At 43.1% G+C, this 13,817-nt stretch overlaps 1 protein-coding gene across 8 annotated transcripts in view; it reads left to right on the forward strand.

Moving 5' to 3' along the window:
• The window catches only part of JCAD (junctional cadherin 5 associated), a 60,584-nt gene extending 47,815 nt beyond the window's left edge, over positions 1–12,769 (forward strand). For 7 of the 8 annotated variants that reach the window (XR_004357251.1, XM_032688800.1, XM_032688827.1 and 4 more), the window contains 2 exons: positions 2,803–6,458; positions 10,474–12,769. Coding sequence is in view for 7 of the 8 variants with exons in the window: in XM_032688800.1 (XP_032544691.1) it covers positions 2,803–6,458; positions 10,474–10,508 (3,691 nt within the window). In the remaining variant the exon portion in view is untranslated. The remainder of the gene's footprint in view (positions 1–2,802; positions 6,459–10,473) is intronic. The other variant, XM_032688834.1, reaches the window with a different exon arrangement.
• Positions 12,770–13,817: the final 1,048 nt, after the last annotated feature.

Consider the following 13,817-nt stretch of genomic DNA (forward strand, 5'->3'; position numbering starts at 1 on the left):
ACTTAAATCTCCACAGTTGGTCCCATGGGACTGCTCCATCCTTGGCACCTCTCCCAGCTGTGAGGTATCTGCAAGCTGCTGTGTCCGGGTGTGCGTCAGTACCAGCACATCATGGAGAGACTGAATTGGGTAGTGGCACAGTCAGAGATGAGCTGCTGCTAAGAGGGACTGTGTGGTCTTTTCACTGAATGTATATCATGGTCACAAAGACTGCACTGTGACCGGTACTTGCTGTCCAGAGATGTGGCATTGCTGAGGCTGTAGTGAAGCGTATTGAACTTGGAGTGGCTCTTGGAAGCTTCCTCTTCCACCTCTTCATTGACTGCAAGACTCGGAAGTGTTACATGTCCTGGAAGGAGGCACTCTCTGCTGCATTTGTGGCCACGAGCTGTGGTCATGCTGTGTTGCCCCACTTCCTCCTGCCTACCTGCCACCCCTGCATGCAGGTGTGAAGGAGCTGCTCTCCCAATGCTGGGAGTAGAGGAGACTTCAAGATAGAGCTAAACTGGAGGGTCCTTGGAGCATCCCCTTCCCACTGTGCAGTGCAGTCTCATCTTTTCCAGAGGTTTATGGGGTCCCTTATACTGTCTGTGTAACCATTTCTAGTGCCTTAGCCAGGAGCTAGAGAGGCTGATACTGTCTGTCCTTTGAATAGATCTTAGAAAAGATCTGGTTTAAAATGCTCTAAATACCGTCCTTTAAATGTCTTTTCTACATTCCTGTTTCAATGATGACATAGTACAGGTTACACAGTGGTTTGTATCATGTTCTGAAGTTCATTACTGGAGCCTAGTTATTAACCTTTAAAAATATATAAATTAAATCTTTTAAACAACTTTTAATAAATGGAGAAACAACCTTCCTATTGAAAAAATTTGGGTTTACTTTGTTTCTTTTTTTAAAGTGGTGAATTAAGCTTTGCAACAACATCTCTGGAAATTTAAAAATCAAGATTTTTAGATGCTTTTCTAGGAGATGATACCACTGAAGCAGGAATCATTTCAAAGAAGTCTGATGGCCTGCGCTGAGCAAGATGTCAAACTAAATAATTGTAATGGTCTCTTCTGATCTTGGAATCTATGACTGTGTACTTCCTGCAATTTCTATAGACCCTTTTATGATGATCGATGAAATCAAACAGAAACAGCAACCTGTCCCTTCCCTCCTCACTATTGCTAGACCCTCTTTCTCACCCCATTTTGTAAACACAGATACAAATGGTGCCACAGCAGTATGGGGGTGAGATGAAAAGGTAGAAGACAGCATTTGTCCAGCTGTATGTTTCCACGTGGAAATGTTCATTATTACTGCAATCAGCTTTCTGATATAGGAGGTGTCCTGTTATATCTCACTGATTAATGAAGACGTCTGTTGCTTCCTGGGGTTCAGCAATTGAACTGTATTTCGTGCTTCAGCAGCAGAACATTTTGTTCAGATGTTCAGTCTTAATCCAGTTGAATTAATATGAACAAGATGCTCCTTATCCCAGTTTGGTTTTAAAACTTTTAGACTCACAGGATGAAGTTAATATACATTAAAAAAAATTGCTTTGGATCTGGATGGCTTAATTTGCCTTGTGAATTTTGACTTGTATTATGTCTTCACAAACTCCTACTTAAATAGATCATTGTTTTTAGTAAAAAAGAGCCAGATGACACTGTTTATATACCTTGAGGTGAAGAGAAAAGAAAGAAATTCTTGAGTTCTAAGTACATACTTGTCCTATTTCTGTCAATTTTGATTTTTCTTTCCAGTCTTATGCTGGTGGCAGCCACATAGTGCAAAGGCAGTTATATTGTTGGACACCTCAGGTACAAGAATAGCAGAATGCAATTCAGGTAGAAAATTAATTATTTATATAGAAGGGTACCAATTTTGTTCTGCAGTAATGTATAAAACAGTTTACACTCTGTTCAGAACACACAAAGAACCCATTCTGTTCATGTAAATCTGTATTCTGAATTTCTAATATGCAATAAAATGTCCAATGTCTTCCATATTTCAGTAATAGATTGTTGGAGGTAACCCCTCTTTTATTTAAAAAAAATATACTTCTTTTGATGTATTTTACATTTTAAATATTGGTTCCCTCTTATTCAGAACTGTATTGATACATCACCATTGTTGTGACATGTGATTTAATCCAAAGTACTTTGAAGAATTTTATTCCCTTAGAAAGATGAACAAGAATCAATTCTGGAAATGACATGTTTAATTTCAGCACTTATGTTAGGATGCAAATCATGTTGCTGACAGAACGTATCTTAAATCTTACAAAATAGCTGTCTACCTGTTCTCCCTGCCTGTGGTGTCTGGAATCCTATTAAACTTGCATACCACAGCAGTCTGTGGTATGATTTTGATTTAGCAGGGTGCAGAAGTAAGTTCAAGACAGTAACTTCTGGTTTTAGAATGGAATCAGAGAATCAGAGAGTGGCCTGGGTTGGAAGGAAGCTTCAAGATCATCTAGTTCCAAGCCCCCTGCCGTGGGCAGGGACAGTTTTCTAGTGTCCATTAAGGAGGACTGTGCATGTTTGCACAGCGGGTAACTGTGTGCATTTGTCTTTCTTTCTAACAGCTTTGCATAGCTAACAACATATCAAAAGAGCTTCTGTCCCTTCCTTTACTCATGTTAATGACTGACTTTTAAATCCTCTCATTAAAATCATAGTCATCTGGTTGCAAATAGATTGCACAAACCCCATTGGCATAACTTATCATTTGACCTCCTAGTGACCTTATCCATACGAGAAAGAAAGGGCACCTGTGCACGCTGCCTCTGATGCTGTGGTTTTTTTTCAGGGTTTGTGACAGGACTCATTTAGCACGGTCTTCCCAGCCCAAGACTGATAAAGATCTCGCCTACTGGAGAAGACGAGGACAGGACTTCAGTGTGCTACTAGGCTATTCCCAGAAAGCCAGTGTGGAAATGAAGAGCCTGGCTGCAGCCCTGGGGGCACCCCGGCACCCCAAGGAGAATCAGCTGAAGGTGGGGACAGGCGCAGGGTATGTCAGGCGAAGCGGCTTGCAGGAGAGCTGTGAAGCGCCCAGTGACTGCAAATGGCAGAATCTGGGAATGGAAAGCTGGAACCAGCCAAAAAAGGTAGGGAGGCAAATGTCCGAGGGTGACAGGGAGAAGCTGCTCCAAGAGCTGTATTCACTGACCCTGGGAGACAACGTACTCAGCACCCACAGCAAGGGGAAATCACAGTCATTGCCAAGGGTCCTTTCACCTGAGAGCATGAGGTGTGTGGAAATACCCTCCCTGACCAACAGTAACAACTCGCTCAGTGTAACTAAAACTCCCTCCTATTCCCCAAACAGACTGAGTGTGGAACCAGCCAAGCACCATGGAACAGGAGGCCATTTCCTTCCCCTGGTGAAACCCAAGTATGGGAGACCTCTCAAGCCTCCATCCTACGAACTGCAGCGGCAGACTAGGGCACCTGCAGAAACCGTGGGTTTCCAGGACCACTACCAGAAAGGTGAACCCACCTCCTACTTAGCCAAAGTTAATGAGCCAAGGAAAGATGTTTGCATTCCAGACTCTGGTTTGGAGCCCCCAGTGTACGTACCTCCTCCTTCTTACAAATCCCCACCTCACCAAACCGTGACCCCACGTTCCCCCAGTGAAGTGCCTAACGCCGACACGTGCGCCAGCAGCGATCCACAGGGTGCTGCAGAGCGGGTCGTCCCCTGCCAACGACCAGCCATGAATACTTTTGAAGTGGTGGGTGACCCTTGCAAAGACAACCATTTTCCTCATGGGAAGCAAAGCCATGCAAGGCGCCCTGCTGACCACCTGCGTTCTGTCCAGTACATTCCCTTTGATGATCCTCGGATACGACATATTAAAATTGCACCACTGGAAGGTCTGCAGGACAATGCTAAATACACTGAAAATGCATGTAGTCCCAGTTCTGGTGCTTTGCAAGAGAGAAATATTGAAGTACAGTACAACAGTGCCTTTGTGGATGCATCAAACTTGTCCAGTTCTGCAAAGGGAGAAAGACCTTCCTACAGCTCCACCCATAGCAACAGATGGTTGGCACCGTCCATCCGAGATCAGGAAAATTGTGCCTTGCCGGACCAAAGAGACAATTGTAGTGCAACTAATCACAGCCCCCGTAACGAAGCCAGCACAGAGTATGCGAAAGGCAAACTTTCTGTAAGAAATTCACATATGGACAGCACCTGTGAGACTGTTACAAAAGTGAAAAAGTTTGAACCTGGAACTGGGATGCAGAGCAAAAAGAGTTCAAAGAAAAAAATGAATGAAACTATATTTTGTTTGGTCTCTATCCCAATTAAATCAGAATCCCATCTGCCAGATACAGATAGGAACAACAACATAACCCAGAGCCCTGATAAGAATGGGTTTGATAACAATGGGGCTTTGCAAGAACAAAGTCTCTTAAGTATGTCTTCAACGGACTTGGAGTTACAAGCACTTACAGGAAGCATGACCAATAAAAATGAGTTACAAAAACAAGAGCTGTGGAGACCAGAAGAGTTCAAACAAATGAATGACCTCAGGTTTATTCAGCCTACAAAACACAGAGAGCTCAAATATTCTGGCTCCTGGCCAGGCGATCAGTACAAAGACCAGCAGACACAGACCAGTTTCAGTGAAGAACCTGAAAGCCCACAATTTTTACATGGTACAAAGCCTGGGCAGCTTGATAGTAGCAAACTGCTGTCTCCAAAACACCTGGAATGTACAGCATCCACGATAGGGGCAAAACAGACAGGGTCACCTTCTGAAGAGAGAGGCTGCAGGCAGAGCAGTTATGGTATGAAGGGTCAGATGTACCTCAGCCAGTCTAGCAACAGTGCATTTTCCAGGACTGCCACCTCAGGCCTTCAGACTCCCTCCCCAAAAGCCCACCACAGCCAGCCTGTGCCTGCCCAGGAGAGGGAAAATGGCCTTCTTTCCAAGGGAGATGTAATTAAGGGAGAACCAAGTGCTCCCTGCAACAGTAAAGAGCTTTTTGGGCAGTTCCTGTTGAAACCTGTAAGTCGTCGTCCATGGGATGCAATAAGTGAGCTAGAAAGTTTTAACAAGGAGCTGCAAGGGCAGGAGGAGAGCACAAGCAGTGAAGAAGACTTGGAAAGTGCTGCAGCCTCTCTGCAAGCAGGTGCCCTTATGCAGAGGAGGACATCCAGAAATGAGAAATCAAACCAGGAGCCAAAACATGGTGGGAAATCAGAACTGGTTATGCCAGAGGTGCCTGTATTTAGGTCAGGAAGAGTTAAAAGTAAGTCTGAAAGTTGGAGTATGGGGACAGAGCATGGTGTTGAGCCAAGCTATGTTGGCTCTAAAGGCTCCTTGCATCCAGGAGGGAGCAGTGAAGGAGTCAGGCCAGCAGATGGAAGTCTGATAACAGAAATGGGGACAGGGGAAACCAAGAGCAGCATGAGCAAGCAGCCAGTTCATGTGGGCCCTGTCAAGAGAGCTTTGTCCAGTAGCTCAAGCAGTTCATGTCACAGTAATCCTTTCAATAACCCTCTCTTGCAGGAGATGAGTGAAGACCAAAATTATCTAGACTTTGTTAAACTGAGCAAAGGTGCAATTCCCACAAATGATACAGTATTAGAGAGAGGCTCGGTAGCACGTTTGTCACTAACGAAGAGGAACCAAGGGTGCTCTGAGCCAGATTTGAGGTCAGTGGGACTTGATGTGGCCCCAGAACCTGGTGCTAACAACTCTGATCACTCTTCAAATGCAAATGCAGTGGAAATCCCTGTGAATGAGTCATTGCAGGCAAGAGCTGCAAGAATTTTAGGTATAGATATAGCGGTGGAGTCTCTCCTTCCAGATGACCATGTTGGGCCCCACCCAGGCACTAGCCCTGCAAATGGGGCTCAGGACTTTGAGTCATCATCAGTGGAGAGCACAGTAAGTGACAAAGAAGGAAAAAAGGAGGATTCTTATGAAGGCAGACGAAAGTGTGGCTGGACAGAGAGTGCTCTCTTTGTCAGAGCTGGAGGACGATCTTTACACCCTGATGAATGCCAGACCACTCACCAGGAAGCCAGCGCTAAAACACGGGTAACTGAGCAAGTTCTTGAAAAACCTGTGAGTCCCAGCCAAGGTGAGGACCAAAACTTGGTTTGCAAGTCACCTGTGTATCAGCATTCAGAAAAGAGAGTGAGAAGCACCTCGAAGGTGATAGAGACACTTCAAGGCAAGCTCACCTCTCCTCCGAGCCGGACTGCCATGGATCGCTTAGTGCGGATGAAAGAAGTTGACTCTGTGTCCCGGATGAGACGTCTGAGCATTAAGAGCGCAGACTCGGGAGAGGAGGTCGATGAGGAGAAGCTGTCAAAGGTACAAGAGGAGAGAGGAAGCAAACTGGCAAGCTCAGGGGCTGTTTCCAAGCGTGTTATCTCTCTCAGTGAAAATGGATGTTTAGGTGGAATGGACAAGAAGAAGATCAGCAGAGATTTTTCTTTAGGTAAGACCCTATTGTAGGAGATCCAGATGGGTACTCTTTCCTTATGTAACGGGCATGATCGGTTTGCTTATGCCCACGTATACTGCTCAAATAGTAACAGGCTGTAGGTGGTACTACCCTCATCTGGGAGCCACCCACTTTGCTCTCCTTGTGGAAAAGATGAGTGTTCTCTGATCCCATTTTAGGAATAGTTACTGTAAAACTCACTTGTGATACTGAAACTCATTCACAGAGACTGGAGTGCTCTCTATGGTCTCATCTCTGTCTAATTGTTTCAGGGAATGGTCAGGCTAAAACAGTGGAGTTCCAAGACAGTCACTCTGGTGCCAGTGCTTGGGAACACGTGGTGATTTAATCATAGCTTCTCCTTGAATGCCAATTTTTTCCCTCCCTAATACCTAAATAGACACATACTATATCATAGTTCATAAGAAACTAAAAATAAAAATCTGATGTACTTCTATGAAGCCTCTGGGAAACGGCTGCATTCAGAGGCCTGGAAAATTCTCTCTCTCTCATGAATATTTTCCAGATCAGATGTTGAGAATAACTGTTAACCCCAGGTCAAACGGTAACTTGACTTTTTCAGTTAACACCTTTTTTTCCCCATTTTTTTGTGTTCCTCATCTCTCAAAAGCATATAAACTTGTGTAGTCCATATGCATCCTAAAAGTAACACAGGCTGTTCTCTTGAAACTGTTTTCATACAGCATTGTGTTGAACGACTGAAAATCAGTTGTTGCCATAGCTCACTGTAAAGGGATAAATCTCCCAGGCCACCTGCCTAGTCCATTAAATTAATTGGAGTGAGCAAATGTACGGTGTGAAAGTTGTTAAATGAGTATTAATCTCCTCCTCCTTTTTCCATCCTCTCTGTAACAGCTAACACTTTACCTTGAAATCTGCACAAGTTATTCATTAAACCTCATCAATATAAATCTGTTCACAGTTTTCCAGTATGGAGGGACTGGAATTAAATGGAGTATACTTTAAACTGGATTTAGGCATTTCCATCTGAAGAGAATTGCTTGTATGAGTTCGAAGTATTGACTCCTGCAGTCTTGCAGCCTTTCCCTTCATGTCTTTTTCTGTATCCCACATCTTTGTCTCTCTCTGCTCTGAACTGTGTTTCTCTAGACGGGATTTTCCAAACAGGCTAATTCAGCTTTCTTGTACCCATCAGGTCTAGTATGCACCACATGCATTTCATATGCTTTCCTCCCTTGGGGTTTCTGCTGGAGTGAAGAAAATATCTGTTGTGGTGACATGACTTCAGGGATGTATCAAAACAGATTGTGTGCATTTTATTGGAGAGTTATTCTGCAGTAAATTAGGTCTAAATTTATCCCTCTTGCTGACAATGCTAGGCTTGTGTTCTGCAGAGTGTTCCCATTGCAGCAGTTCCCTCACAGCCATAACAGCCCTCGCCATATCTGGATGGCAGGGATTTCCTTTCCTGCTGTACACATTCAGTACCACAGGGTAACACACACTCATGTGGGGTGGGCAGGCAGCTCCTCCACTGACCTCCTCCCATTCAAAGAGACCCTAATTTGTCAATGGCCACAAAATCTTCACCTTACTTTAACAGCGCAGGGCTGAAGATTTGTGTTTATAGAAAGGCCTGATGTTGTGTCTTCCTCTGTTAAATCCCACTGCAGCTTCCAGACTAACCCATTGGTATAAATGTAAGCCCAAATGAGAATTAATCCTGGAAAATCATTGTATTCATTGGTTTTAAAGCACAAATATTCCATTCTAAAAGGCCATTCTATTTGAAACGAGGTAGGGTTAGTCTTATAATTGCAGACTGGGCCTGTCGCAGAGGCTGGAGCCCTTAGCAGAAACAGGCTTTCACATGTATAATGTAGCTTGGCAGAGGAACAGTCATCTCAGAGTAAGAGCTCTGCCAAAGCTCAGTGCAAGAAGCTCATCTTACTATGCAAATACTGCCATTAGAAGAACATCTCCAAGTGTTCCCAAATGCATTGGATGTCTTTTCTCCTTTGCTGTTTGAAGACATGGGGCTGCTAATCTGGCTTTGTTTCTGTAGAGCGCATTTCAAATGAGCTTAACCAAATGTTGAATAAACATTTCTGTTTCAGTACTAGAACTCCAGTGTCTCTACCCCTCAGAAGGGTGACATAGCCTGGCAGTCTGACACTTTTGTGTCCTTGTTTAGGTGCTGAAAGCATGAGTAAGCATAAGTAAGGGAATAAACTGAGCCATCCAGAGGCTCCATGTCTTGTAGCTTGATTTTATCCCTCCCTCCATACCCCTACCCCTGTCCCGCCACTCCCTGAAACAGTGAGCACCTGCAATTTTGTGGGGAATTCTCATAATGTGAATGTGTCTGGCCTTAGGAAAATCAAGTTTCTGAAATGTAAATTCGTTTTTATTCTTAGGTCAGCCTGTCACAGAATAGTTCAGAATTTTTGTATGTTCTAGCAGTTTAGATGGCAAAATATTTACAGTAGAAAAAATGTTACTGCTTTAGAGGCATCTTCCCACACCATCTGTGCATTAAGCTTAGAAAGATGCAGCATTATCCTGGAGTGCCCTGGCCCTCAAAAACTTTTTTCGTGTTGATTTTTTTTGCATTCATATGGTGTCTGTTTGGAAATACCAAAAGAAGCTTAGCAGTGATAAAAAATTCTGAAATGATTGCTGTTGCTGGCGCAGACACCTTTCTTGGCCAGCCTATCAATGAGGAGGGTGGGCAAGAGCAGTGATAAAGGATTCTGCACCAGGAATCCACCCAATGGGGCCAAATCCAGAAGTCCTTTCTTAGTCAGTCCCCCCCTTGACATGAGTCTGGATACTGCAGATGGACACTTGCACACGGAAGCAAAAATTTCCCTTGGGGATTTTTATGCTTGTTTGAATGAAGACATTCACTCACATCAACATGAAAGTCCTGAGGATGAACGTTTTACTCCAAAGTGTGATATTTATGTGTGGAACTGTTTTCATGCTCAGCTGTTTAAATGTGAGTGCTGTGGGAGTACAGCCCACGGGAGGGACGTTTAAGGTTAGCACAGATACTTGGGTTGCGTAAGAGCAGCAAGTAGCACACGGCAGCACAGGCTGCAGTGCCGGTTTGTCCAGGCCCCTCTGCGCCTACAGGCTCCTCTGTAGGTAGCTGTGGTTCCTCCAAGCCATGACTGTGCATCCCAAGGGTAAGTCAGGCACCTGCCTGATGGCACTGGGGAGGCAGACCACACAAGGCAAAGCCTTTTCATTGCAATCCTATCCCAGAGTCACAAGGGTGAAGGATGAGGCTCATGTCTGCTCACTTTGTGGCCAACACTAGGATAAATCCAATAAAAAAATCTGATAGAAGAGTGTCCCTTGGGGATTTGGGAAAAGGAAAGGCAATGTGTGGTATGTCCCGTGAACTGACAGGAGGTAGGCTGAAAATGAAGAACAGTGTTAGTAAGCCAGTCCAGTGCTTTAGTGAATAAGGTTCAAAACGTGAGCTGCGGTTTTGCAGACTGAAGCGAGACAGCCCTAGTGATGCAACACAGCTGTGCTTTCCTGTTTTCTGTTGAATTAATCTGAAACCAAGGATTTGCAATCAAATGAAAAGACCCTGATGACTGCATGGCATAAGCACTCCTTCAGCTAGCCTTAAACACCCTGCTAGGATCTTTAAAGCATTTACTGCTCCTTCATGTTCAGTGCAAGGGGGAGCAAATCTTATGTTTTTTTCTCCCCGTCAAAGCATCTGAGAACTAGAAGTAATAACTCAGCATTCAGTGTGCTTGTTCCTACCTACCCAAGGCCTCCCAAATTCTATCTCCATGCATTTGATCAAACTTGTTCCCAAATTACACTGGTATAAATACAGAATTTGGGTCAGGAATGTGATATGTATCTTTAAGGTGGTAAGTCCATTATCAGCTTCTTTTTTTTTTTAATAAAAGGTAGGGAAAACATGTCTCATTTTGACAGCTAGTAATACTGAATAGATTTCACAATACATTATTAATAGTGCTTTCTTGTTTTGTTCCAGATACCTATGACCCCACCAAAGTTGAAAAGGTGTGACATTAACGAAGAGGAGAATAGACAGATTTCTGCTCTACTAAGAATGTTTCACTGATTTTTTTTTTCTGGGTGCTTTTTGTTTGGTTTTTGTTCTTTAATGTTTGGAAATTGTCTCCATTTGTGATGTTCATGGTGTACTGACAATGCCTTTACCACTGCCACTAGGAATTAGCTATTCATATCTGAAAATGTTGCGGAGACCGCAGAAAAATCTGACTTCGACATTGGAACCATCTGGCTTTGTAGCATTTAAGACAATACCTACCATTGGCAAAGAGTTTTCATCTGAACTGTATTTCAGTCTTCAGCAGGGATGGTGAAATTTATAAAGTGAGGCGTTACATTAGTGTAAATGTAAACGTGAGATTAGTGAAATGATTTTTAAAAGAATGTGAATCTATAAGCTAAACTTCTAAGTATCTACATTCTAAACTTTGTTTAACTCAATGGAGTTTTGGCCATAAGTAGAAAGTGCTGCTGCACTATGTAGGGGAAGGAATGTGAAAGAGTAGCAAGGACTGATTTTGAAATTATTTCAGACTTCTAGAGTTTGAATTTACTTGGATTAAATACTTGCCACCTAGAGAGAAGAAAAACAAAAACCCAAAATCTTCTAAAAGATGGAAGACTTTTGTAGTACAGTGTACAGAACATGTAATTATAGTAGCTGGCAACTAGTGTTTCAAATCAATGCAAAGTATACCACTGGCTGTTTTGCACTCAGTATTACCTATTTTTGTTTTGCTGTTTAGAAATTCTTTATATGAAAGAACAGTAGCTGGTTTAAAATAGCCCATTTTAACAAAGTAACTATATTTCTTGTTACAGAATACTATCTATTTTTCTACGATGTAAACAATTGCTAACAAGTGGCAAGTATAAAGAAGTATTATTATTATTATAATTATATTTTAAGAAGATTTATTCCTCTGAGTGAAGGTGCCCCAAGCAGATTTCACTTGTATATCTTAATGCACACACCATATTGCCACTTACTCAGTAGTGCTACCTTATTTTGTTCTAAAAAAGCCATCTATCTATGTATGTATGTCCTACAGGGTTAATTTCTATTTTTTCCCCACTCAATCCTTGTATCCTTCTTGGAGCCACTTTCTGAAACACAGCTGAGAACTGTCTAGGCTGGTGTCGCTGACATTCCATTCCTGGGACATTCATTACCAAAAAGTGAGTTTGGATCTTTGTCCCAGTGTCACTGAATGGCTCAGATAAAATACCTGCTTTCTTTCTTATACTTTGTTCCCTTTTGCAGATTATGAGTTTGGATATGGCCAGTGTACAAAAATAAGCAAAACTGGGTTTAATTCTTCCCTGAGGTCAACAGTGTTGCTGGGGAGAAGTTCAGGTGTCTTCTTGATGGCATTTAAATACATGGCTTTAAATATATTTTATCTGCACACACAAATGCATGAATGACAGAATTTATAATAAAGCCTGTGTGCATTCTGCCCTTTGATCCTGAATTAGCCTGCTTAGTATCTGTGTCTTAAAAGCCTTTATGTCCATTCCTGTATGGTTTTTTTTGTAAGTACATATGTACTAACATTATTCTGATGACTTGTTCATGTACTTCACCAGTCTATTCTACTGGCATTTTCTGGTTTCTAGCATAATTTTATTTTTTAAAGTCTTCTAATTTCATGAAATATTTTTTCCTAAGTCTGTAATTTGGAAAGAACGATGGGGAAAAACACTCATCCTGTGTTTTGGCAGCAAGAATTTCTTGTCTGTAACACATGATTCTGTTACATATGGACTATTTAAAGCTTGCTTGAAAGAAAAATGTGGTGTATAATTTATTTTATTAACTCCTGTGCATGATGTGCAGCAATACTTGTTGACAAACTGTTCCTACCACTCTTACTATATCCACCTTTCTTCATCACCATCTAGGACATCTAGGGGCTTGTAAATAGCTACAAAGCATGTTTTGCCCCCTCCCTCCTCCTACCAGCCAATACCCCTGACCTGAATCCTGCCCAGTTCTGAAAGAACTCCGACACTTGTCATCCCACTTACCAGTAAAGCTGAGATGCCTAGCAATTAATTGAAAGTTTTAATTTATCTTTGATTTCTGGAGAACTGTAAATGGTCCCATATAACCAGTCCTGCTACCTTGGAACAAAAGTTTTCTGTGCATTTTATTTCCTTCTGATGGGAGTGGGTTAATTGATTCTGCAATATGTCTGTTTCATCAGTCATGTCAAGTAATTACTTTTTCAGTGCACATAAAGACACAATTTTTTTTTTTTAAAAAAGGAGGCAATATTGCAGGGAAGGTTTTATTGGCCAAGAATAAGAAATTAAAACGTAAAAAGTGGGTAAGCTTTGTTTTGTAGTAGTATGTGACTAACCAGTAGATGAAAGAGTAGAGTTAGTGCTGCTTTAAAAATGGTGTATTCCTCTAACAACACTGGTAGTTTCATTTGGTACTATGATACAGACAGCTGAGAAATACATGGGGTACAGTTTTCTGAACAATTGTGCCTCAGTGTTTCTACGGTGCCTATGCCATGGGTAAATATCAGCTATTGGAATGGGCTGGATGGTACCGTAGCTGAACCACCTTTCCAGAAACCCTTTGCCAGTTTGCAAACAGCAGTGAACAGAAAGCCCCTTTTACACCACATGTGGTTAAAAAACAGTAAATGGTGACTTCCAGTGCCTGTCTCAATGGGTGCATAAAACTGTCTTGGCAACAGCTGTCACTGGAAATGGCAAGAGCAGGAGCTCAGGGCTGGGTGGGCGCGGAGCTGGAGGATGCGGCAGGCCAGGCTGCTTCCAGTGCCTCCTGCAGTGCAACAGTGAAAAGTGAGGAACTTTGTTCTCAGGAGGAAGAGCAGAGCTAGATCCTCAGAAATTATGCTTTTACAGGCTGCTGTGTACCCAGCTCGTGCTGCTGCCGTGCTGCTGCAGCTGTGGAAGCTGGGCTCGGGGAAGATACTGGTTTCACGAGCATTTCCAGAAACTCGTGCAGGAAAAAACCCACAAACCTGCCTGGCTTATACATTTTTAAAAATGTTTAATGGAGAGACTCCTCAGGAGCTGGATAGCTAAAGAGGACCTGCTGTCTCCTTCCCTTAGCCGTGTTGAAATCCGGAAGGGACAGTCAGCCTGAGGGGTTGGTGGCAGGGAGATAAGCAACGAACACAAAGTTCCAGGCTCCTATCTTCAATCTGAGGAAGAGGACTCACCGGTGAACTCCGGGGCTGCTGAACGGCCCGAGCCCCGCGGGCAGTGCAGGATGGATCGGAGCGGGAGCGGGAGCGGGGGGCGGGCGGGCTCTGCCCG

This window comes from Chiroxiphia lanceolata, chromosome 1, assembly GCF_009829145.1.
Source record: "Chiroxiphia lanceolata isolate bChiLan1 chromosome 1, bChiLan1.pri, whole genome shotgun sequence".
NCBI lineage: Eukaryota > Metazoa > Chordata > Aves > Passeriformes > Pipridae > Chiroxiphia > Chiroxiphia lanceolata.